General features: G+C 38.8%; 1 protein-coding gene and 1 long non-coding RNA gene across 2 annotated transcripts in view; one reads left to right on the forward strand and one right to left on the reverse strand.

Moving 5' to 3' along the window:
* LOC115428800 (CUB and sushi domain-containing protein 3-like) overlaps positions 1–23,048 on the forward strand; it is a 965,368-nt gene that overhangs the window by 749,594 nt on the left and 192,726 nt on the right. Inside the window, exons 26-31 of the mRNA XM_030148025.1 lie at positions 4,381–4,507; positions 4,603–4,805; positions 9,039–9,230; positions 9,492–9,630; positions 11,966–12,153; positions 18,884–19,002. Coding sequence (XP_030003885.1) covers positions 4,381–4,507; positions 4,603–4,805; positions 9,039–9,230; positions 9,492–9,630; positions 11,966–12,153; positions 18,884–19,002 — 968 coding nt within the window. The remainder of the gene's footprint in view (positions 1–4,380; positions 4,508–4,602; positions 4,806–9,038; positions 9,231–9,491; positions 9,631–11,965; positions 12,154–18,883; positions 19,003–23,048) is intronic.
* The window catches only part of LOC115428803 (uncharacterized), a 24,249-nt gene continuing 22,992 nt past the window's right edge, over positions 21,792–23,048 (reverse strand). Inside the window, exon 4 of the long non-coding RNA XR_003936687.1 lies at positions 21,792–21,801. This is a non-coding gene — a long non-coding RNA (uncharacterized LOC115428803). The remainder of the gene's footprint in view (positions 21,802–23,048) is intronic.

Below are 23,048 nucleotides of genomic sequence, written 5' to 3' on the forward strand. Positions count from 1 at the left end.
CTCTGTTTACAGCAGGTCTAATGCACAATTTGAATTTTTTGTGAAATCTGATGTTTTTTTGTGTGTTGGTTCATATTCCACATTAAATACTATCAGTTTTGAGTCTGAACTGAATGTGACCCTGAAGTGACCCACATGCACTAAAGAGGTCCTGATGGAATATGTGACCATGCAGACACACGCTGTGTTTACAGAAGGAAATATGTTTTTCCTCCGCTCCTCTTCCTGGGATTAATAACGGTAACATTTGTTGCATTTCAAAAAAAATAAATAAATAAAACGAATAAATAAAGGTTGGATAAATGCAACCTGGACTTTCAGACTGACATCACATTGGAAAATATCAGATCTGTGTCAGATTAAGGACCACATATAAAAGTGGTCTGGGTCAGATTAAGGACCACATATGAAAGTGGTCTGGGTCAGATTTAGGACCACATATGAAAGTGGTCTGGGTCAGATTAAGGACCACATATGAAAGTGGTCTTGGTCAGATTTAGGACCACATATGAAAGCGGTCTGGGTCAGATTAATGCTGTTCAGCTTGTCTTTAACAGATCAGATCCAGGTCACAAATGGACACATTTACCTGCATCTGAATGGAGCCTTAGGCCCAGTTTACACCACAACTCTCTCAGGTGAAAACGTCAAAATATTTGATCAGATGTCTTTTTTTTAGATGGCAACAGCGTTTTCAGAAGTTAAAAATGCGTGGAAATCTTAAAAATGCTCTGCTCTGGCATCACTATCTAAAGAGTTGAAAAGTCAGAACTGTGTTTTCTGGCGTCGTATAGTTTCCATCACAGACAGGTGTCAGAACAGGAAAGCAACAACATGGGATTATTTCCTGTGTCGGACCTTCCAGTTGTTCTTACTGCTCTAATTTTCATCCAAGAGTCAATTCAGCAACTGTCACCAATCTTTATATAGAGTAGTAGAGCAGTGGAGGAAGATGTTCTGTTTCCTGTTCTGTGTTTGTATTTGGTTGTAGGTGAGAACAGGAACAGACGTAGAATGGTTCTATGCAGGTGTTTGGTCTGGGTGGTGCTGATGCCTCCTGGTGTACATGCTACATCCATAAACAGGACAGTTCACACACTGTTGCGTGTCCGTCTGCATGCAGATTTACCCCCAAAGTGCACATCTAAATGCAGACTTAAACGTGAGAACACAGCACCACTTTTTTTTTTTTTTTTTTTTTTTTTTTTGTCTTGTCCATCATCCTAACAGTAGAATGGTTGTCTGTCTCCTTTTGGTGCTGAACACAAGTGCTTTGCCAAAGGAAACTTCATAAAGTATATAAGGTTCTTCTTGATATTCTACTTCCTTTATTATGAGTTTTGTTGAACCACATTTAGATGCCGGACCTGACATGAAGGAACAGGGGGGAGGAGAAGAAAGAGGGAGGAGAGAAGGAGAGAATGAAGGGGGGAGAAAAAGGAAGAAGAAGGTGGTGAAGACCCTCGCAAGGAAATATGAACAATACAAACAGTATCAACCATGGAGATAATTATAATGGAAACGATAACTAGAACCACAACTGAGTAAACTGGGCAGAAGAGTAAAATAAAATAATGTGTCACCACTTTTGCGGTTTCAGTTCAGATGGTTACCGTCTGAACGTGGCCTTAGAGCCACAGAACTTCAGCGTGTGTTGGTCTGAAGTAACTGAACAGATTTGGTTTGTATTTGACCCAGAGCTGCAGATTTGACTGTTTGTGTTTTTTTTTTGTCTCTGCAGGCGTTTACGTGAATGAGTGCATTCTCTAATTAAAGCCAAATGAACGTTTAGCCTATCCACTGTCATTGACTGAAAGGTGCTGCTGCAGCTGTGCACACATGGGGGGGGGGTGTTTTAACCCCTTCCCCCCTTGTCACTGCCTCTGAACTGTCCCATTTCACATTCAGCTTCATAAGTCTGTCTCCACCCCATCAATAATGAAGGAGTCATAAAACCACTGGGTGATAATCTGTGACTTTATATTTGAGCAGTGACACACTGTGACCTCAGCTCACCTCCAGTCTTAATATTAGATTGGCTCCTATTATTACTTCTGCTGCTTCTTTTCCCTTCATTCTCCTTGGTTTCTTCCTGTTTTCTACTCTCTCTCTCTCTCTCTCTCTCTCTCTCTCTCTCTCTCTCTCTCTCTCTCTCTCTCTCTCTCTCTCTCTCTCTCTCCCCCCCTCTCTCTCTCCCTCCCTCTCTCTCTCTCCCCCACTCTCCCTCTTCTCCACTCCAAATTCTTAATATCACCCCTGTTACTTCAGATAATGTATTCTGCTGAGGATGGAGGGGAGCCTGAGGGAGGAGGAACATGCTGAGGGAGAGGAAGCAGAGAAGGGATGGAAATATATAAAACAGGAGGGGGGGGGGGTTATTTAGCATTGTAGAATGGAATCAGTTCAGTAGGATCAGCACTTTGTCTCTTCTACCTCATCTTCTCCTTCTTCTCCTTCTCCTTTTTCCTCTTCTTCCCGTTCTTCTCCTTTTCATTTTTCTTCTCCTTCTTCTTCTCCTCCCTCTTCTTTTCCTCCATCTTCTTCTTTTCCTTCTTCTTCTTCTCCTTCTTCTTCTGCTTTTATAATCCATTCATCTCCGTGTTGATCATTTAATCACTGCTCAGTGGTTACTGATGTGCACCTGGTGGATCTGACTACCCTGATAAACAACTGCTGCACACAAATAAATGGTCGATTTTTCATGCATCACACACTCTTACACACACACACACACACACACATACATACATGCACACTGACTGGATGCATACTGGTTGGGTTGAATTGAATTAATCAAAACGACAAACATACTGGGGCATTTGTCTGGGTTTATTGCCTGTGTTTATGTCACTGATGAAAAATAACTAAGAAATCCTGAATAATTTTGCGCTACATGCACTTACTCCTGTATTTTCGATGGATACAACATCATAGCTCACTGTAAAAACTGTTATCATTGGTTACACCAACCAGATTCCATCTAACAATACTGATTAGATTTAAAACTTGAAAACCTCATTTATTGAACCGGTCTGTGAGATTGAGTGTGACTTAAAGGTTTCACAACAATACGTTTACTTTTATCATGTCCCTGGATGTTCCTGACATTACTGCTTTTACGTCAATAATTGTGTGTCTTTTCCCAAAGGATTTAACTTTAAAACATTTTTTTTTTCATCAACATACCATTAAACTGAGACCCACATGTAACACAATGGAAATATTATATAGAACATGTAAAATCTGATGCAAATATAAACCAGTAATTTTAAAATTAATTTAAAAACAGTTTTCTTGAATTGTTTTCTTTCATTTTTCTCATAATTATATTTTTAGATTTTTCTACCAAAACTGTTCAATTTAAAATGATGCATTTTTTACGAAGTATTAATTGAACCCAGTCTTACTTTGTCTTACTTGACATCTCAGAGGAAAATATTGTACTTTAATAATAATAATAACACATTCTTTTAGACTATTAGTTACTAGTTACTTTTAAAATGAGGATTTTATGCCAGTAGTATTATATGAAGCTTTTACAGTACAGTGCAGTTCTGATTCTAAGAGAACAAACTTCCCCTTGTCTCCACAAACCAAGGATTAGACTAAACTGTTCAAATAATTATATATCAGATTATTGTTCTGTCGTATTTCCACTCTCAGGTTTACCTGCTTATGATATTAGACATAAACTACTCCACCTTCAGCAGCTGCAACAGTAACAGCCCAACATCACACTATATTACCTGTATATATCTTATATATGCTGTATATATCCTATATTATATGTATATATCCTATATTGCCTGTATTTATCCTATATTACATGTGTGTATATATATATATATATATATACACACACATGTAATATAGGATAAATACAGGCTAAACATATATATATATATATATATATATATATATATATATATATATATATATATATATCCTATGTTACCTGTATATATCTTTATTTGTGGTACATATTTCTCACCCCTATGTATAAACTTAGCTTTTTTGTATGTCAGTAGTTTTAGTACTACTTTAGTAGTATATATTTTATCCTGTACATTTGCACATGCCTACATTTTTCAGTATTTTGTGTTTTATTTTTAGTCTTTGCACTAATTGTTTTTTGCTGCTAAATGAATTTTCATTGTTCCTCTGACAGTGACAGTAAAGATCTATTCTATTCTATTCTATTCTATTCTATTCTATTCTATTCTATTCTATTCTATTCTATTCTATTCTATTCTATCTTACTGTATTCTATTCTATCTTACTGTATTCTATTCTATGTTATTCTAGTCTTTTGTATCTTATTTAGTTCTATTCTGTTCTATTTTATCTTATTCTGTTCTCTGTTATTCTATTGTATTGTAGCTGAGTGTGGTGGTCGTTTCAAAGGGGAGTCTTCTGGGCGGATCCTTTCTCCTGGATACCCGTTTCCCTATGATAATAACCTGCGCTGCACCTGGACCATCGAGGTGGACTCTGGGAACATTGTGAGGTAATGTGTCCTGCTCATCTGCTCATGTCACAGCAGTTTTTAGGATGTCACACCATGCTGATAGTCAGGAGGATGGTTGTTGGTGTGAATTCCAGCCTCCAGTTCTTGGCCTTTGACACTGAAGCCAGCCACGACATGCTGAAGGTGTGGGACGGACCCCCGGAGAACGACATGTCTTTGGCCGAACTCAGCGGATCTCTGCTGCCCGAGGGGATCCACTCCACACTCAACACCGTCACCGTGCAGTTTGAGACCGACTTTTACATCAGCAAGTCAGGGTTCGCAATTCAGTTCTCAAGTAAGTCGTAGGCACAAGGGGAAGGAGGAGTTATTACAGAAGGAAACCAACCGTATGGCCCAACCCCATTTTTTGGGCCAAGGGGTATGGGCAAGGGGAAGGTCCACGAGGGGTAGGGGCAAGAAGGTGGGCCAAGGGGTAGGGGTAAGGGGGAGGACCAAGGGGGAGGGGCAAGGAGAAGGCCCATGAGGGGTAGAGGCAAGAAGGTGGGCTAAGGGGGAGGTTCAAGGGGTAGGGGCAAGGTGTAGGGCCAAGGGGGAGAGCCAAGGGGTGAATTGGGATTGGGCCTAAGTGTTTTCATTCAATCTCAAACTATTTCAGACAACACTTGAATTAACGACCTAAAACAGGGCTGTCAATCAAATGTTAGTTCAGGGGCCATGTACAGACCAATCAAATCTGAAGTGGGCCGGACCAGTACAATAAGAACATATAAATAGTATCAACTATAAACTTTTATCTATGTTTTAGAGTGAAAGAAGTTACATGACATTATGAAAATGTTTACATTTACAAACTGTCTTTTAAAAAAAAATGTGAGTAACATGAACAACCATGAAAAAACTGAAATTTCCATCCATTATCTGCCGCTTATCTGGGGCTGGGTCGTGGGGGCAACAGTCTAAGCAGGGATGCCCAGACTTCCCTCTCCCCAGACACCTCCTCCAGCTCTTCCAAGGGGATCCCGAGGCGTTCCCAGGCCAGCCGAGAGACATAGTCTCTCCAACGTGTCCTAGGCCTTCCCTGAGGCCTCCTCCCGGCGGGACATGCCCGGAACACCTCCCCAGGGAGGCATCCAGGAGGCATCCGAAACAGATGCCCAAGCCACCTCAGCTGGCCCCTCTTGACGTGGAGGAGCAACTGTACTCCGAGCTCATCCCTGGTGACTTAGCTCCTCACCCTATCCCTAAGGGTGCGCCCAGCCACCCTACGGAGGAAACTCATTTTGACTGCTTGTATCCGGGATCTTGTCCTTTAGGTCATGACCCAAAGCTCATGACCATAGGTGAGGGTAGGAACGTAGATTGACCAGTAAATCGAGAGGTTCGCCTCTTGGCGCAGTTCCTTCTTCACCACGACAGACCGATACAACGACCGCATCACTGCAGACGCTGCACTGACGCTGCACCTGTCAATCTCCCACCAAGGGAGCTGTAGGGGCCGGGTGCGATGTGGATTGGGTGGCAGTCGAAGGCAGGGGGCTCGATGACCTGATCCCTGGACAGAGTCTAGCTCTTGGGACATGGAAACTGAAGTTTATTAAGAAAAATAAGTACAATTGTACCAATATTCTGCCTCGGTTTATCATTTATACATGTTCATTCTAATGTACAGATACAGTGGATCTACAAATACACACATATTTAATAGCAGACAGAATATTGGTACAAATACACTGATTTATATGAAGACAGTTCAGGTTGGTCAGGTTGTTCATTTATTCACTATTTTGTAAAAGAATAGTTTATAAATACAGATATTGTCATAATGTCATTTTAGTATTTTAGTGGTTCTGACCCACTTCAGATCATATTGTTCTGAATGTGGAAGCTAAATTAAAATGATTGTTAATGTGTTCAGTGTCATTTCTGCATTTCTCATATTTATCCCATGGGCTGAACTGGACTCTTTGGTGGTCTGGTTTTGACCCCTGTGACCTAAAGGGACCATGGCTCTGTTTCTATTTTTAATGTATCTTCTTTTGACTAAAGTCTGAATTTTTAATATTTCTTATAACAGAGAGGAGAACATGTGCATAAGAGTTTTTGCTTGACTCAGCAGAAAGGAAATATTATAATTAATCTATTCAACTTTTCCCAGAAAACATGGATTTTTTTCTTAAATGGTAGAAATAATGTAGAATGACTGGTAACCGTATCTGTGTGGATTCATTACAACATAGAGTTCTGTTGAATGAACTGGACAGAAATTAACTGGATCAATAAAGTCAAATACACAGAACCTTAGTCTCCTGGTTTTATCTGCTTTTATTAAAGCTTCCACAATATTACAATTCTGCTACTGTACATTTATTTCAGAATCAGAATACGAAATTAATCTCCTGGGAAAATTATTGACTTTTACAGTCACTGCATTCAAGTAGAATAAAAAGTAGCAGAAAACAAGTGATCAATACAAAAGAAAAAGAAAGAAAAAAAATGTGTACATATGTATGTATGTATGTATGTATATATATATATATATATATATATATATATATATATATATATATATATATATATATATATATATATTAGGGCTGGGCAAGTTAACGCGTTATTACCGCGTTAACGCATTCATTAAATAACGCCGACAATTTTTTAAAATCTCCCATTAATGCCGTTCTGCCTTTCAAGCAAGTCTTTGTTCATTTATACATACGGACTCTTATTTTGAAACTCATGCTTTTCTTTTGGTGCTCCACACGCACTCCACACGCCGGTGCTCTGTGTGAACTGCATGTAGCTGAGAGGAAAGTGAGCGAGCTTTCCGAGTAATGCTGAATCAAACTTTAACCCCTGCAGTTCAACGCCTGTATGTATCAATCATTCTGTTGTTTGCTAAATAATTTCACATGCAAACGTGCCGTCAGAAACATTTAATGACATTATTTTGGATGTGTTTATTACAATGTGTTATTAACACGTTTAAGCTAATTCGTTTATGCTAGCAGTCGGAGATGGGTTGCTAATTCTTTATGCAGGCTCATGTAGCGATGAGCTCGGCAGATAGACAACAGCTTTCCCGAGAAAAGCCCAAAACTTCTGTCCAAATCTGTTACTGTACTGTTACTCACTGTAAAACTGCAACATACAAACAAAATATGTCTGAGTTCTGTTTACTGCCTTAGTACATTTACATGGCATTATACATTTAAATGAATTGGGAAAAGACTGCTAGCTCGATGCTAACTTGAATGGGAAAATCCATAGACACGCTAACACAGACACAGATTAATTTAAGATTTACACACATAGATTTTTATCCAGCAACAAAGGCTCACATCAGAGATATTTGATACTATACATTCTTACAACAACTGAACATAAAATACTCATAGGTAAACGTTTTGGGGCCATACAAACAGAGTGAAAGAAACGTGTCAGTTAGTTCCTTCGTATGTCCGAACTGACTATGGGAACACCGCAAGGACAAAACATACGTTAGTGCAACTTATTCCGACCACTAGAGGACCCCTTTGAACAGCTGAACATCACATATTATTGGGCTTATTAGTATTAGTTCTTATTACTGGGCTTAAGACTCCTGTCAACCACTCACAAGCGGAAATAAACTGGTGGGGACATAAACATGGAGAAAAATAGCAGGCTTTTCCATGGACATTTTCATTTTAAATGTCTTCAGATGGTGGGGTTGAGAAGGACACAGTTGTTTGGAAGCACTGACATGTGGAATTATTTTTATCACTGGAGTACTTCCAGTCTGAAATATCACTTAAAGGCAATACACGCTGTTGATGCCGGCAACCCTCCCAAATATAACTATGGGATTAATTGCGATTAATTGCAGAAATCCACGTGATAAATTATGATTAAAAATTTTAATCGCTGCCCAGCACTAATATATATATATATATATATATATATATATATATATATATATATATATATATATATGTGTGTGTGTGTGTGTGTATACATACATACATACATACATATATATATATATATATATATATATATATATATATATAATTAAGACACAAAATTAGCTAAAGTAATTAAATAATACTAATATTAAATTAAATAGAATAGAAGCTTTATCATTGCATAATAAATACAACAAAATTGCACATGCCCCCCACATAAAAAAAAACAAAACACAATAACATTCATACTACATTCTTCTCACTCATAAATACATTCAATAAGCACAACACACACATGCATATGACCTGTTTTTCATGTAGAATTGAAATCTTATGTATTTAAACCTGTCTATTTCTGTCAATATGCCAACAATTAAAACGTCACAATACAATTAACGTATTGAAACAGCAGCACTGTTAGTGCATGTAATTAGGTAATTAGTGCTTCTGTGGAAGGATAATGGGCTGAGGTGGATTATGGTTTTTCATCTTTCTCTCATTCTCCTTCACTCCATTTCCTGTCTGTGTTTGCCTTGTCTCCCTTTCCCCCTGTCTCCTTTTCCCTTGTCTCCTCTCCCTTGTCTCCTTTCTCCTCGTCTCCTGTCCTGTCTGTCCACGTCCAGGCTCGGTAGCTACCGCCTGCAGGGACCCAGGCGTCCCCATGAACGGCAGTCGTAGTGGAGATGGCCGTGAGCCGGGGGATTCAGTGTCCTTTCAATGTGACCCTGGATACGAGCTCCAAGGGGACGACAAAATCACCTGTATCCAAGTGGACAACAGATACTACTGGCAGCCCAGCCCGCCCGTCTGCATCGGTGAAGCTCCTCTACATTTATATGTTTATTATAGATGGACAGTACACAGACCAACCAGTGGACAGAGCTGCAGTGCTTTATCCAAGGACAGCTCATAGAAATGTCCCTGAAAACCCACCACTGACACTCAGTAAAAACTGGAAAACATGAGTTAGTTCATGGAATCATAATCAGATTATGAATTATTATAGGTTTAAGAGCTGGTGTTTTTATTGACACTGTCTACTGTTTCATAGCAGTTGTTTTGTTTGTTTGTTTCAGCTCCTTGTGGAGGAAACCTGACAGGTTCCAATGGTTTTATACTGTCTCCAAACTACCCCCACCCCTACCCTCACTCCAAGGACTGTGATTGGCTGATTGCTGTTAACTCTGACTACGTCCTGTCTCTGGCCTTCATCAGGTAAATTCACTCTGCACCTTCAACGTACTCAAAATTACAGGTGATTTTCTTTGTTTTCATCCAGGTCCATTGTTATCCATCTAATTTATTATGCATTGTGTGTTTTCTCTAGTATGTTTTTTATTTTTAATTTTAATTCTTATTTTTATTTTTACTGTGTCATGCTGCTGCTGCTACACTGTCCTTTCCCAGTTTGGGATCAATAAAGTATATGCATGTATTAAATGGTCGGTGGTTTGATCCCTGTGTAGAGGGCTGAATATGACACAGTGTAAAGGACTTAGAGTCCCATCACAGCACAAAGGCTTCATATAAAAGTCTACTGAGCCACATTACAGATTTCTGTAATTGTAGTATTTTTCAGTATAATTTCATGCGTGTCATGCGATGCTGAACAGAACTATTTTCGTTGTGTTCATTCCACTTTTAACTGATTTCCATTGTTTCTGTAACAATATTCTATTCTATTCTATTCTATTCTACTCCGTTCTGTTCTCTTCACTTCTTTTCTCTTCTCTGTTCTGGTCTGTTCTGTTCTCTTCTTCTCTTTTCTCTGCTCTGCTTTATTCTCTTCTCTTCTCTTCTCTTCTCTGCTCTGCTCTGCTCTGCTCTGCTCTGCTCTGCCCTGCCTTATTCTATTCTATTCTATTCTATTTAAAAGTTAGGGGTCAAGGTCAGGATTCATTCATTAATTAATCCATCCAAAAGTGAGTGAACAATATTCTGATTTCAGTGATTACTAACCTGACATATTTGTACTTTTATTTCCATTTGATGGTTCTTTATACTTCTGAAAATAGTAACAGAGAAATGCTGTATTTGACATTAAAACGTACTTGTAACTGTTTTATTTATTAATGTATTTTTTACATAAAAATGATCCGATGCAGTACGATACAAATGAATAACAATTAAATAATATATATAAACCAATAATACATTCTATATTAATGTAACACCTAGAAATGAGTCATGCTACAGGATGAGTCTGGCATACAGTACTTTTACTTACTCTTATATACTTTTAGTTACTTTTACTTACTTTTACTTATTTTTACATACTTTTACTTACTTTTACTTTTGCATACTTTTACTTACTTGTACATACTTTTGCTTATTTTTACTTACTTTTTCTTAATTCTACATACTTGTACACACTTTTACTTACTTTTACTTGCTTGTACATTCTTTATACATACTTTTACTTACTTTTACATACTTTTACTTACTTTTACATACTTGTACAAACTTGTACATACTTCAGAGTATATCTGTTTATAAACACAAAGTGTTTTTACTGAACTGACTGCAGTCCTTGTTTTGTTCATGCAGTATTTGTCCACCGTGGTATTCCTAATAATCTGACTTTGTCTTTATTCTAACAGTAGTTTGTGTGTGTTCTCAGCTTCACTCCAGTTTTCATCTTAGATGTGATCCCATGTTTTGACAGAAGACTCAGTAAAATGCAGATGTTATATCCAGGGTGAATCTGTGTGAACACACCAGATTAAAGTTATGGGCCTCAAACCCCTGTTTGAATCTGTAAATGTTTTCTGCAGAATACCAAACCGACACTAGTCTCTTTTCCATCGTCCATCTGAACTAAACTTTCCCCATATTTCCTAAATGTGTTCCAAACAGAAGTGTGTAATGTTGGTTTTTCCATTCAATCCCAAATGTGCTGATTAATTTGTTTATTCTGATAGATGTCAGTAGAAGTCATTCCATAAACATGATCATAAATCTGTGTTGTTTTGAATCTAGAATGCTCGTTCCCCCTCTATCTCCTACTAAATTCTAAAATGATTGGGTTTTCTGGTGTGTCCACACATACCCACACATGTTTGGTTTAAACTCTTCTCTTGCTCTAACATCCATCAACATCTGTTTGTTTTGGTCATGTGACTCTAGTTGGACTCAAAGGTCTTTCCATTACAGTTTTGTGTCATATACCAATTTAACTACAAAAAACCACCTCTAATAACAACAAAAACTATTCTGAGAAAAACTAGACTTTGGATGAAATTGTCTTTTATCCATTACACCAATTTATATGTACAAGTTAAATTCACAGAATTTGAGGGTCAATGGAAAAGAGACTAATAATAGCTGGTTTTTCTCTGAATCAAAGCTACAGATGATTTTTGCATTTTTTAATGAGTGGGTTTGAAATCGTTTTGAGTTTCTTAATAATGTTCTCAGTATTTCTCAGGTTTTTGTCCATTTATTTATTAGGATAAAGTGAAAGCATCTTTCTTGCAGGTGAAACGTGGCACATTCCACTTCCCTCCACTTTAACTTTGTGTTTATTTTTCCTACTTTTCTCCAACTCTAGTTTCAACATCGAGCCAAACTACGACTTCCTGTACATCTACGATGGACCGGACAGTAACAGTCCTCTGATTGGAAGTTTCCAGGACAGTAAACTTCCAGAGCGTATAGAAAGTAGTTCAAATACAATGCATTTAGCGTTCCGCAGCGATGGATCTGTGTCTTACACTGGCTTCCACTTGGAATACAAAGGTACATGTGTATTAGGATACAACGTTTTGGAAACTCCCATTTACATGACCATAACAATCCGATAACTGGGACTAATCTGATAATTACCATAATCAGATACGACACGTTTACAGTTACTTCAGAAATCCGATAATCATAAACCCTGGTTTACATGTTTCAGTCCATTATTTGATTTCTTTCAGAGTACGTACATACATTATGACATAAGACGTACACTTCCTGTCATTTTCAAAACATCTGGTCTTGTTTTATTACCATGGCAATGCCTACGGTGTCAGCGTTAGCTGTCCTAATATGGGAGGAGCTAATAAGACTACTACTGATTTTTAACACAATTTTGATATTATCTTTGCTAATAATGGTGGAGAATGGTGGGGTGGGAGGTACGGTGGGGGTTCAGTGGGGTGGAGACAATCTACATCAACATTATGAATGCTTCAAATCACATCAAACCGTATTGTGTTTTATCATACATTAATAAAATGAACACAAAATGAATACTGTTCAAACCAAAGTAGAGTTGGCTTTAATAAGGTTGTCCTCATCTATGACCAATTCCATCACAAATAATAATTCCAAATAACATAAAATTAGAACACCGTAGACTCTGGTCATAAATGTATTTCCATAAAACAGAAGCAAGAACAGTGGGAGCGGAAGAGTTTGTTTGCTCGTTAACAAATACTTGCGTTAACATTAATAAACGCAACCATCCCAGAACCAGATTTTGCATTCGTTAAGCCTCTGCGTTTGCTAAACCGTCGTTAGCTCGCAAATTGTGTTAAAGGGTGCGCTAAAGAGTGCGCTAAAGGGTACACTAAAGAGTGCGTTAAAAACTGCGTTAAAGGGTGCGTTAAAAGATGCATTAAAGAGTGCGCTAAAGGATGCATTAAAGGGTGTGTTAAAGGGTGCGTTAAAAGATGCGTTAAAGGGTGCGCTAAAAAGTGCATTAAAGGGTGTGCTATAGGATGTGTCAAAGGGTATGCTAAAGGGTGTGTTAAAAGGTGCACTAAAGGGTTCCTTAAAGGGTGCATTAAATGGTGCGTTAAAAGATGCGCTTAAGGGTGCAGTAAAGGGTGCATTAAAGGATGCATTCAAAGATGTGTTCAAGGGTGCGTTAAAGGGTGGGCTAAAGAGTGCAGTAAAAGATGCGCTAAAGGGTGCGTTAAAAGATGTGTTAAAGGGTGCGTTAAAAGATGTGTTAAAGGGTGCGTTAAAGGGTATGCTAAAGGGTGTGTTAAAAGGTGCGCTAAAGGGTGCCTTAAAGGGTGCATTAAGGGGTGCGTTAGAGGGTGTGTTAAAAGATGCGGTAAAGGGTACATTAAAGGGTGTGTTAAAGGGTGCGTTAAAAGACGCACTAAAGGGTGCACTAAAGGGTGTGTTAAAAGATGCGCTAAAGGGTGCACTAAAGGGTGCGTTAAAACGTGCCCTAAAGGGTGCGTTAAAGGGTACACTAATGGGTGCATTAAAGGGTGTGTTAAAAGACGCATTACAGGGTGCGTTAAAAGGTGCGCTAAAGGGTACGCTAAAGGGTGCCTTAAAGGGTGTGTTAAATGGTGTGTTAAGGGGTGCGTTAAAGGGTATGTTAAAAGATGCGTTAAAGGGTGCGTTAAAGGGAGCGCTAAAGGGTGCGTTAAAGGGTGTGCTAAAAGGTATGTTAAAGCTATACCTACCAATGTGGCATTTTTCACAACACTTAGTAAAAGTTTGAACATGAACAACCCTCCAAAGCCCCGCCCACTTCCGTCTGCCTTAGCTATGAGGCTCCCCTCCTCTCTCCTCCGCTCACCTGATGCGTGCAGAGGAAGCGGAGGAGGAAGTAGAGGTGGAAGCGGAGGTCCGGTCCGCTTCGGTGTGTCCACGGACCCCTCCCTTGGTAATCAGATGCATCATCCACTTGCCGCAGGCCCGCGGCTCCTGTTTCATCAGTAGACCCTGTATTTAAGGGTCTGTGCAGCGCTGGGTCAGTGTCTTCACTGCATCACGGAGATGAGGTGTCTAGGTGATGGGCGTGTGCACTGTGAACGTGCGGCCTCCGCAAATTTTCCGTGGACTTTTGAAGTTTCATAGTCCATACATTTATCATCCTACACTGTGTGACACCAAGTACATGTACCTGTATGAGTCCCACAGTCATAAAAGCTGAGTTTTGTGCAGACCTGTCTGTTTAGTCCAATACAGCTGACTTTCGGACTTTTATCTCCATCCTTCATTCATCTGACTCCTGTTTGTTCTCCTTGGTTGTTGTTTCTGTTAATAAATTAGTTTTTTCCCTTCCACATGTGCATTTCAGTTCTATCCATTCACATCCTAGACAGTAGACTGTGGTCAGTGACAGGAGAAACAGCGACAGTGAAGCGTCTCCGCATCCGATATGCGGAGGCAGAAATAATGGATTGGATGCTGGATGGCCGTAATGGATGATTAACAGGAGGCTCAGCCAGGTTCAGCCAATTATTTCATTCGGACCGAATAAAATGATTGGTCAGACTTTTATCAGAAATGTATGAGAATTAAACATTTTTGAGTTTCAATACCTGGTGGATTTCTTTTACATTTTAGTTTGACATGCTTATTAGGAGCATTTTAAGATGACAAAAGAAAAGTGTGAAAATGCCACATCATACGTTATAGCTTTAAAGGGTGCGTTAAAGGGTGCGTTAAAAGGTGTGCTAAAGGCTGCCTTAAAGGGTGCGTTAAATGGTGTGTTAAGGGGTGCGTTAAAGGGTGTGTTAAAAGATGCATTAAAGGGTATGTTAAAGGGTGCATTACAGGGTGGGCTAAAGGGTGCAGTAAAAGATGCGTTAAAGGGTGCGTTAAAAGATGTGTTAAAGTGTCTGTTAAAGGGTGCATTAAAAGATTCATTAAAGGGTGTGCTAAAGGGTGCGTTCAAGGGTACACTAAAGGGTGTGCTAAAGGATGTACTAAAGGGTGCGTTTAAGGGTGCATTAAAGGGTGCGTTTAAAGGTACCTTAAAGGGTGCGGTAAAGGGTGCGCTAAAGGTCGCATTCGTTAGTGAACCCAGAAACGAGCCCCTGGTCTGTATGACACTGATGAACCCTGCCCCTTAGGTCCAAGTTCCCATGATTTCTACACAGTAAAATATAAGGTGTTGGTTCAACTTAAAAATATGAATGAAAGGGCCTCATTAAATGTTTACGTCAAATGAACAAACACAACTGATTGTGTTGACATACATTGTGTCTCAGTGAAATGTCCCTTGTTGTGTTAACGTCTGCCTTTTTTTTTTTTTGGACACAGTTCAGCAGCAGTTCAGCTGCAGCAATTTCAGTTCAAAAAATACAAAATTCAAACTCTTTTTTTCTTCCATTATTTGAACTAGTGGAAGTTCAGATAGTTGAGACAATTTCTTGAACAAAATAAATGGTTATTTGATTAGATTAAATTAGGATTATATTAGATTATATTAGACCAGATTATATTACTTTAGATTAGATTAGATTAGGATTACATTAGATTACATTACATTAGGATTGGATTAGACCAGATTAGATTAGACTAGATTATTTTAGATTAGAATAGATTAGATTAGACCAGATTAGATTAGACTAGACTAGATGAGATTAGATTGGACTATATTAGAGAAAATTAGATTAGATTAGGATTAGATTAGACTAGATTATTTTAGATTAGATTGGATTAGATTAGACCAGATTAGATTAGATTAGATTGGACTAGATTAGATAAAATTAGATTAGACCAGATTAGATTAGGATTAGAATAGACTAGACTAGATTATTAGTTTAGATTAAATTAGAATATATTAGATGAGATCAGATTAGATTAAATTTTATTAGACTTTGCATGTTACGTCACCAAACCGTGATGACGGTCTGAACTCCGCCCACTCTCCTGAACTGACACTGAATTTAAATTGACAGAATTTACTGATTTAGACGAGGATTTTTAGGTTTATTTTTGAGACATTTTTAACTTGTATTTTTGTTTTATCACAAGTCAAGTAATCAGTTATTGTTTAAATACAGAATAATATGGTAGCAAGACAAATGGGCCAGAATATGCTTTACATTGTGTCAAAAAATAATATGTCAGTTTGTTTTACTTTCACAAAAGAACTGACATTAGCGTCATGTGGAATTATGTACCCTTTCATGCATGGATTATGGAAAAAAAAGTATCTAGATACACTATATTGCCAAAAGTACGAGGGCTGTTCAATAAGTTCATGGCCTCACCCAGAAATACTGGTTGTTATAATACAGGATGTTACATTCTTTTGTGATGGGATAGTGATGCTTGAACATCGATGGACCAAGTGCACTGCTGTAAATGGAGATTATGTTGAAAAATGAAATATAAATTATCAGTCTGTGTTGTTCTGTTCTGGGTGAGGCCATGAACTTATTGAACGGCCCTCGTATTTGCTCACCTGCCTTGACTCGCATATGAATTTTAAGTGACATCCCATTCTTAATCAATAGTGTTTAATATGACGTCGGTCCACTCTTTGCAGCTATAACAGCTTCAACTCTTCTGGGAAAGCTTTCCACATGGTTTAGGAGTGTGTTCATGGGAATTTTTTACCATTCCTCCAGAAGCGCATTTGTGAGGTCACACACTGATGTTGGACAAGAAGGCCTGGCTCTCAGGTGTTCTATCGAGTTGAGGTCAGGACTCTGTGCAGGCCAGTTAAGTTCATCCACACTAAACTCTCTCATCCATGCTTTGAGCACTGGTGCACAGTCATGTTGGAACAGGGAGGGGTCATCCCCAAACTGTTCCAACAAAGTCAGGAGCATGGAATTGTCCAAAATCTCTTGCTTTAGCATACCAAAAGATTTTGGACAAATGGTCAACAATTCCCATAAACACACTCCTAAACCTTGTGGAAAACTCCCCCAGAAGAGTTGAAGCTGTTATAACTGAAAAGGGTGGACCAATGTCATATTAAACCCTATGGATTAAGAATGGGATGTCACTTAACCCATAAAGACCCAGTGCTATTTTTGTGGCAGTTCCCAAATAATTTTTTCTCTAGATTTACCCTTTCTTAATGATTAATTTACAGATCATGTAGATCAGGGGTCTCAAACTCCGATCCTCGAGGGCCGGTATCCTGCATGTTTTAGATGTTTCCCTCTTCCAGCACACCTGACGGTCGTTATCAGGCTTCTGCAGAGCTTGATGGTAGGCTTATCATTTGAATCAGGTGTGTTGGAAGAGGGATACATCTAAAACATGCAGGATACTGGCCCTCGAGGATCTGAGTTTGAGACCCCTGATGTAGATGTTCATTAAAGCTCAGAGTAAAGGTAAGGGTTCAAAATCAGAGAAAACTCAAGAAAAAGGGACTTTTTTGGCAAAGATATTAATAACTGGACATAAAAATACGTGTCTCCATCCACTGTCATTGATCCAGCTCCATGGGTTTTACTGGTGAATCAATGTTGTAGAAGGTGACAGTGTTTCCGTGGTAACTACGGAGCCTCTGAAAGTCCAAATAGGTCATATCTGATGACCATGAAAAGATGACAAACTGCATTTTACACAAAAATATTTACATGTTTTGGTAAGATTAGTGGATTAGAAGTTATTAAACATTTTAGATCAGTACATGGTTTTGGTCACCGGCGGAGGTTTGGGTCTTTATGGGTTAAGTTCATATGTATGCAGGTGAGCAAATACTTCTGGCAATATAGTGTATTTTTGATTGATTTTACTTCTCAAAATTAGGCTAAAGTTGAAATGCATTTTGAATTTTTTAAAAGAGTGTTTTATTAAGATATTTAAGTGTCCGTTTGTGGACACCATACAACAAAGGGGTGAAAAGATTAAAAATTAATTATATTTTGTAATCAGACAAAAAACTGCCCCATTATGAGAGTTGAATGTGTTTATGAACAAACATAGAAGAGAACAAACAGATGGACCATGTTTAGAGGGAAAATCCACCTGGTTCTGAATACTGGATCTGGGTCTGAATACTGGATCTAGATTTGGGTTTGAATACTTCTGAATAGTGTACGGTAACATTATAACATTACAATTATGATGGAGGGAAAAACAACTACAGTCTACCATCCACATTAAATATAATAATAGACTAAATGATCAGGTTTATTCATCTGTGGGTTAAATTAAGAATTTTTCATCAGTTCAATAAAACTCTCAGGTGTCCTCATCCCAGATCTATGATACTGGACTCTGATGCATGGTGTCCACATGTGTGGACAGATGGTTTTCAGGGTGTATAAGCTACATTTGACATCTTTCCTCTACACACTCATATTTGTTTGTATTGGCTCTGCCTTCTGGAGTAGAAGTTTGAACAGATATTCCTGAAACATTTAACACATGGACATCAGCACCAGACATCTGAACTGTAGCAGATCCCAAATCAGTTCACATTCTACAACTAAGAGGATTCTTGATGAGTGAGCTTCAACTATGAGTCCACAAATGTGGATGTCATGCACGAAAGGGTTAAGTAGATGCAGTGTGGTCAGTAATGTGTTGGGAGGGGGGTCAAAGCCATACCTGACCAGGCTCATGTAGGATGGACTTCCATGTGTTCAGTCAAACAGACGGTTACAAAGACCTGAGAAACACCGGCTCATTGGTTCGAGCTGGGACTTGGTTCTTATTAATTTCCCTTATTATGCATGTGTGCCCTGTCACTGTGTCTTTGACTTGTCTTGTCTCTCTTCCTTTGTGTCTTTGACTCTTCTCTGTCTTCCTTTTGACCCAGCCAAGCTGAGGGAGTCCTGCTTCGACCCAGGTGTGGTTCTGAATGGGACCAGGCTGGGATCTGATTATAAACTTGGCTCTACGGTCACCTTCTATTGTGAGGCTGGATATGTTCTACAGGTACAAACAATGGGTGGAATGAATGGTTGACTGGGTGGTTGGTTTATAAAAGGCCTAGTTAGTCATATTATGTGTATAATGCATTAACCCAGCACAAAGCAACACAGGCCGCTGGGCTCTTACAAATATTAAACAGGCACTGAATTGAATATTCTGAAAATAGCGCCTTAAAAGTATTGGATTTAGTTTCCAAAAGACATCCATTTTCTGTCACATGTAGGATTAAATGACTATTGTAATGTCATAAATGTGTGTTGGGTGTGGTATGATATGAGTCCAAAATGCAGGAAATGGTCAAATTAGGTCTCAACATCAGTGCAGAAAGAACTCAGATCAAAACTAATTGGATCTCTATCAACATTAGATGATTTCTGTATTTGTCTTATTTACAGCTACATTAAAATGAGTGAATGTCACTGAACGTTCACGGACCTCGGTCTGTCCTTCTGGAACTTTACTTGACTTCTCAGTTTTGTTTAATGGAACAAAATGATGCAATACTGAAACAGATCTGCAGCCCCAGAGTTGTGGAGTTTGACCAAATACTTTCAAAGGTTTAATTTGCTGAACATTAAAAACGATGATGCAACTGTTTAATTCTATATCAGGAGGGATAATTAGGAGCTCATCTGAAACCCAAAAACCAACACATGCACCTGTTTCTTCATCAGCTGCTCCACTTCTCTAACCTGCTAACTTTCCTGCTTACAAAATAATTTAATGAGGACATTTTCAAGAAATTCCTGTACTGTAATATATCTCCCAATTGAATATATTCACCTGTTTTGTGTTTAGTTCTGCTGAAAATTAGACTGAGAATCTAAAAGTCAAATAAGACTAAGGGGTTATCTTAGTTCACATGGCTGGAAAATGGTTATTTTTGTGTATATATATATATATATGTATATATATATATATATATATATATATATATATGTGTGTGTGTATGTATGTTTGTATGTATGTGTGTATGTATGATTGTATGTATGTATGTGTATGTATGTATCTATGTATGTGTGTGTATGAATGTATGTGTGTATGTATGTATATGTGTGTATGTTTGTTTGTATGTATGTGTCTGTATGTATGTATGTGTGTATACATGTATGTATGTATGAATGTGTGTGTGTATGTATGCAAGGGTTTTTCTTAACCGGGGAACAGGGGCGCTATGCCCTCATACTTTCGGCTAGCGCCCCCTTACCGAAATTTACAATATTATTACACTTCTAACAGAAGAATAAGTTACTCTTCGATTGGTTGTAGGGGTGAAATGATTCCTTGAGTAATTCGAGTACCTTGATTACAAAAAACGATCGAGGAATATTCTCTGCCTCGAGGAATCGCTTATGTAATTGTAAAGCTCAAAGCACGGCATTTCGCACGGACTATTTAATGTGTCACAACGCGCCTACGTTACTCACGCAAAGGAAGATGACAGAGGACGCAGAAGTGTTCGGTTGAAGCAGTGGGAAGATGGAAGAAGCGAGCATAGACAGGCGAGTCAATACAGCAATGATGACGAAAGACAAAAAAACAATAAAAAAGACAGAAAATGTCATTAGTGTGGAAGCATTTCGGACAGAACAGCAAGGTAAACACCGTGTCATGTATCCGTTGTAACACTGCCCTTCCATAAAACAACATCACATCTCCGATGTAGCATCTTCTTATAAAACACCCACAATGGAGCGGAGGATCCGAGATAAAATAGAATTAACGTAGTGCAAATCAATGAGATTAACGTCAATGTACCTTACTAACATAATGTTAGCCCTGCGGAGGGTTAGGTTTCTGTTAATTATGGCTACTGTCGAATGTGTGGATAGTTTATTACAATTTTCGTAAGCATAGATTTAGGCAGCGAGCCGTGATTTGCACGGTTAATTTCCCTAAAGCACGGCCAAAATGGTGCATGGCTTGCTGAAAGCTTTCTCTCACCTTGTCACGGCCTGATTTTGGCAAAATCCAACTACTCTTTGCTAAAATGAAGCGAATCATTAATTAACTGGGCGTGTGTGTGTGAGGGGGTTATAAGTTATGAGACAGACAGATAAGGTGGAGGGGGAGGCATTACCTTGATTCTCCTGAATATAGCAGAAATGTGTAAAACTGTTCATGCATGGACTCGTTCCAAGTTCCCGTTCAAATGTTCTTGACTCTTATATGTAACACATTCCTGTTAAGTCTAAATTGAAAATTCTGAAACTTATAGCTGCCAAAGTTAAGTTGCACATCAAAAAGGCAATGTTTATGCCTTTTTTAAAATGTATTAATGCCTTATATGTTTGATACTTACAAGAAATACTAAGTTGAAAGTAATTAAATTGTATTTATTTGTATTTGTATTTGCAATTGCCTCTCTGAAAATGTTTCTAGTCAAGAAAATACATTTTGTTGCGTATGCACAATATGAATGTAACAAATAAAACTGTTAATTATCAAAAAAATAAAAAATAAAAAGGAAACCAATTGGTCCTTCATTATTAAGTTAAATACCTTATTTCCTCTTGTGTATTTATTATTGCTCTTTAACAAGCAAAAATAAGTTTTATCCGATTACTCGATTAATCGAAGGAATTTTCAGTAGAATACTCGAATACTAAAATATTCGATAGCTGCAGCCCTAATTGGTTGCTTTAAAAAATTGCAGGAGGGCCACTAGAGTTACAATATCCCTCTCAGATAGCCTCAGAATGTTCCATTTTTACCTCAGTTCTTCAAAAGGGAAACCCCCCCTTCCGCACCATCCCCCCCGCTTGGTCACTTCGCTCACTCACCTACCTGTGCTCCCTCTTACTAAGTTTTCTAGAAAAAACCCTGGTATGTATGTATGTATGTATGTATGTATTAGGGATGGGAAGATTATCCGATACACCAACACGTGTGTGCACGATCCGAGTGCACCGGTAGAGAAGCTGCAAGTGAATGAAAAGTTTGGAATGATATCGCGATACATTGATTATTGAATGTTTGTATTGATAAAATTCGATCCGTTCAATAGATTATATTTTTACTTGCATTTAAAAGTGTTACTATTTATTTGGGTAAAGTTTTTCTTTCCTTCAGACCCACGTTAACGTGCGCCGCGGATTCGCAGATGTGTACACTGCACACTAACAGTCTGAGCTCTGTGGATGCACTGTGGCACAAGCACCGTGGATGAATACTGTAATGTGTGTATGTGAATGTGACAGACATAGAAGGGAGGAGACCACATGTGGTTTATGAACGGGTACTTCATACTACACTATATTGCCAAAAGTATTTGCTCACCTGCCTTGACTCGCATATGAATTTCAGTGACATCCCATTCCTAGTCTATAGGGTTCAATGTGACGTTGGTCCACCCTTTGCAGCTATAACAGCTTCAACTCTTCTGGGAAGGCTGTCCACAAGGTTTAGGAGTGTGTTCATGGGAATTTCTGACCATTCTTCCAGAAGCGCATTTGTGAGGTCACACTGATGTTGGACGAGAAGGCCTGGTTCTCAGTCTCCGCTCTAATTCATCCCAAAGGTGTTCTATGGGGTTGAGGTCAGGACTCTGTGCAGGCCAGTCAAGTTCATCCACACCAGACTCTGTCATCCATGTCTTTATGGACCTTGCTTTGTGCACTGGTTCACAGTCATGTTGGAAGAGGAAGGGGCCAGCTCCAAACTGTTCCCACAAAGTCGGGAGCATGGAATTGTCCAAAATGTCTTGGTCTGCTGAAGCATTCACAGTTCCTTTCACTGGAACTAAGGGGCCCAGCCCAGCTCCTGAAAAACAACCCCATACCATAATCTCCCCTCCACCAAACTTTACACTTGGCACAATGCAGTCCGACAAGTATTGTTCTCCTGGCAACTGCCAAACCCAGACCCGTCCATCAGATTGCCAGATGGAGAAGCGCGATTCGTCACTCCAGAGAACGCGCCTCCACTGCTCTAGAGTCCAGTGGCGGCGTGCTTTACACCATTGCATCCGGCGCTTTGCATTGCACTTGGTGATGTATGGCTTGGATGCAGTTGCTCGGCCATGGAAACCCATTCCATGAAGCTCTCTG

The sequence above is a fragment of the Sphaeramia orbicularis genome, chromosome 11, assembly GCF_902148855.1.
Source record: "Sphaeramia orbicularis chromosome 11, fSphaOr1.1, whole genome shotgun sequence".
Taxonomy (NCBI): Eukaryota; Metazoa; Chordata; class Actinopteri; order Kurtiformes; family Apogonidae; genus Sphaeramia; species Sphaeramia orbicularis.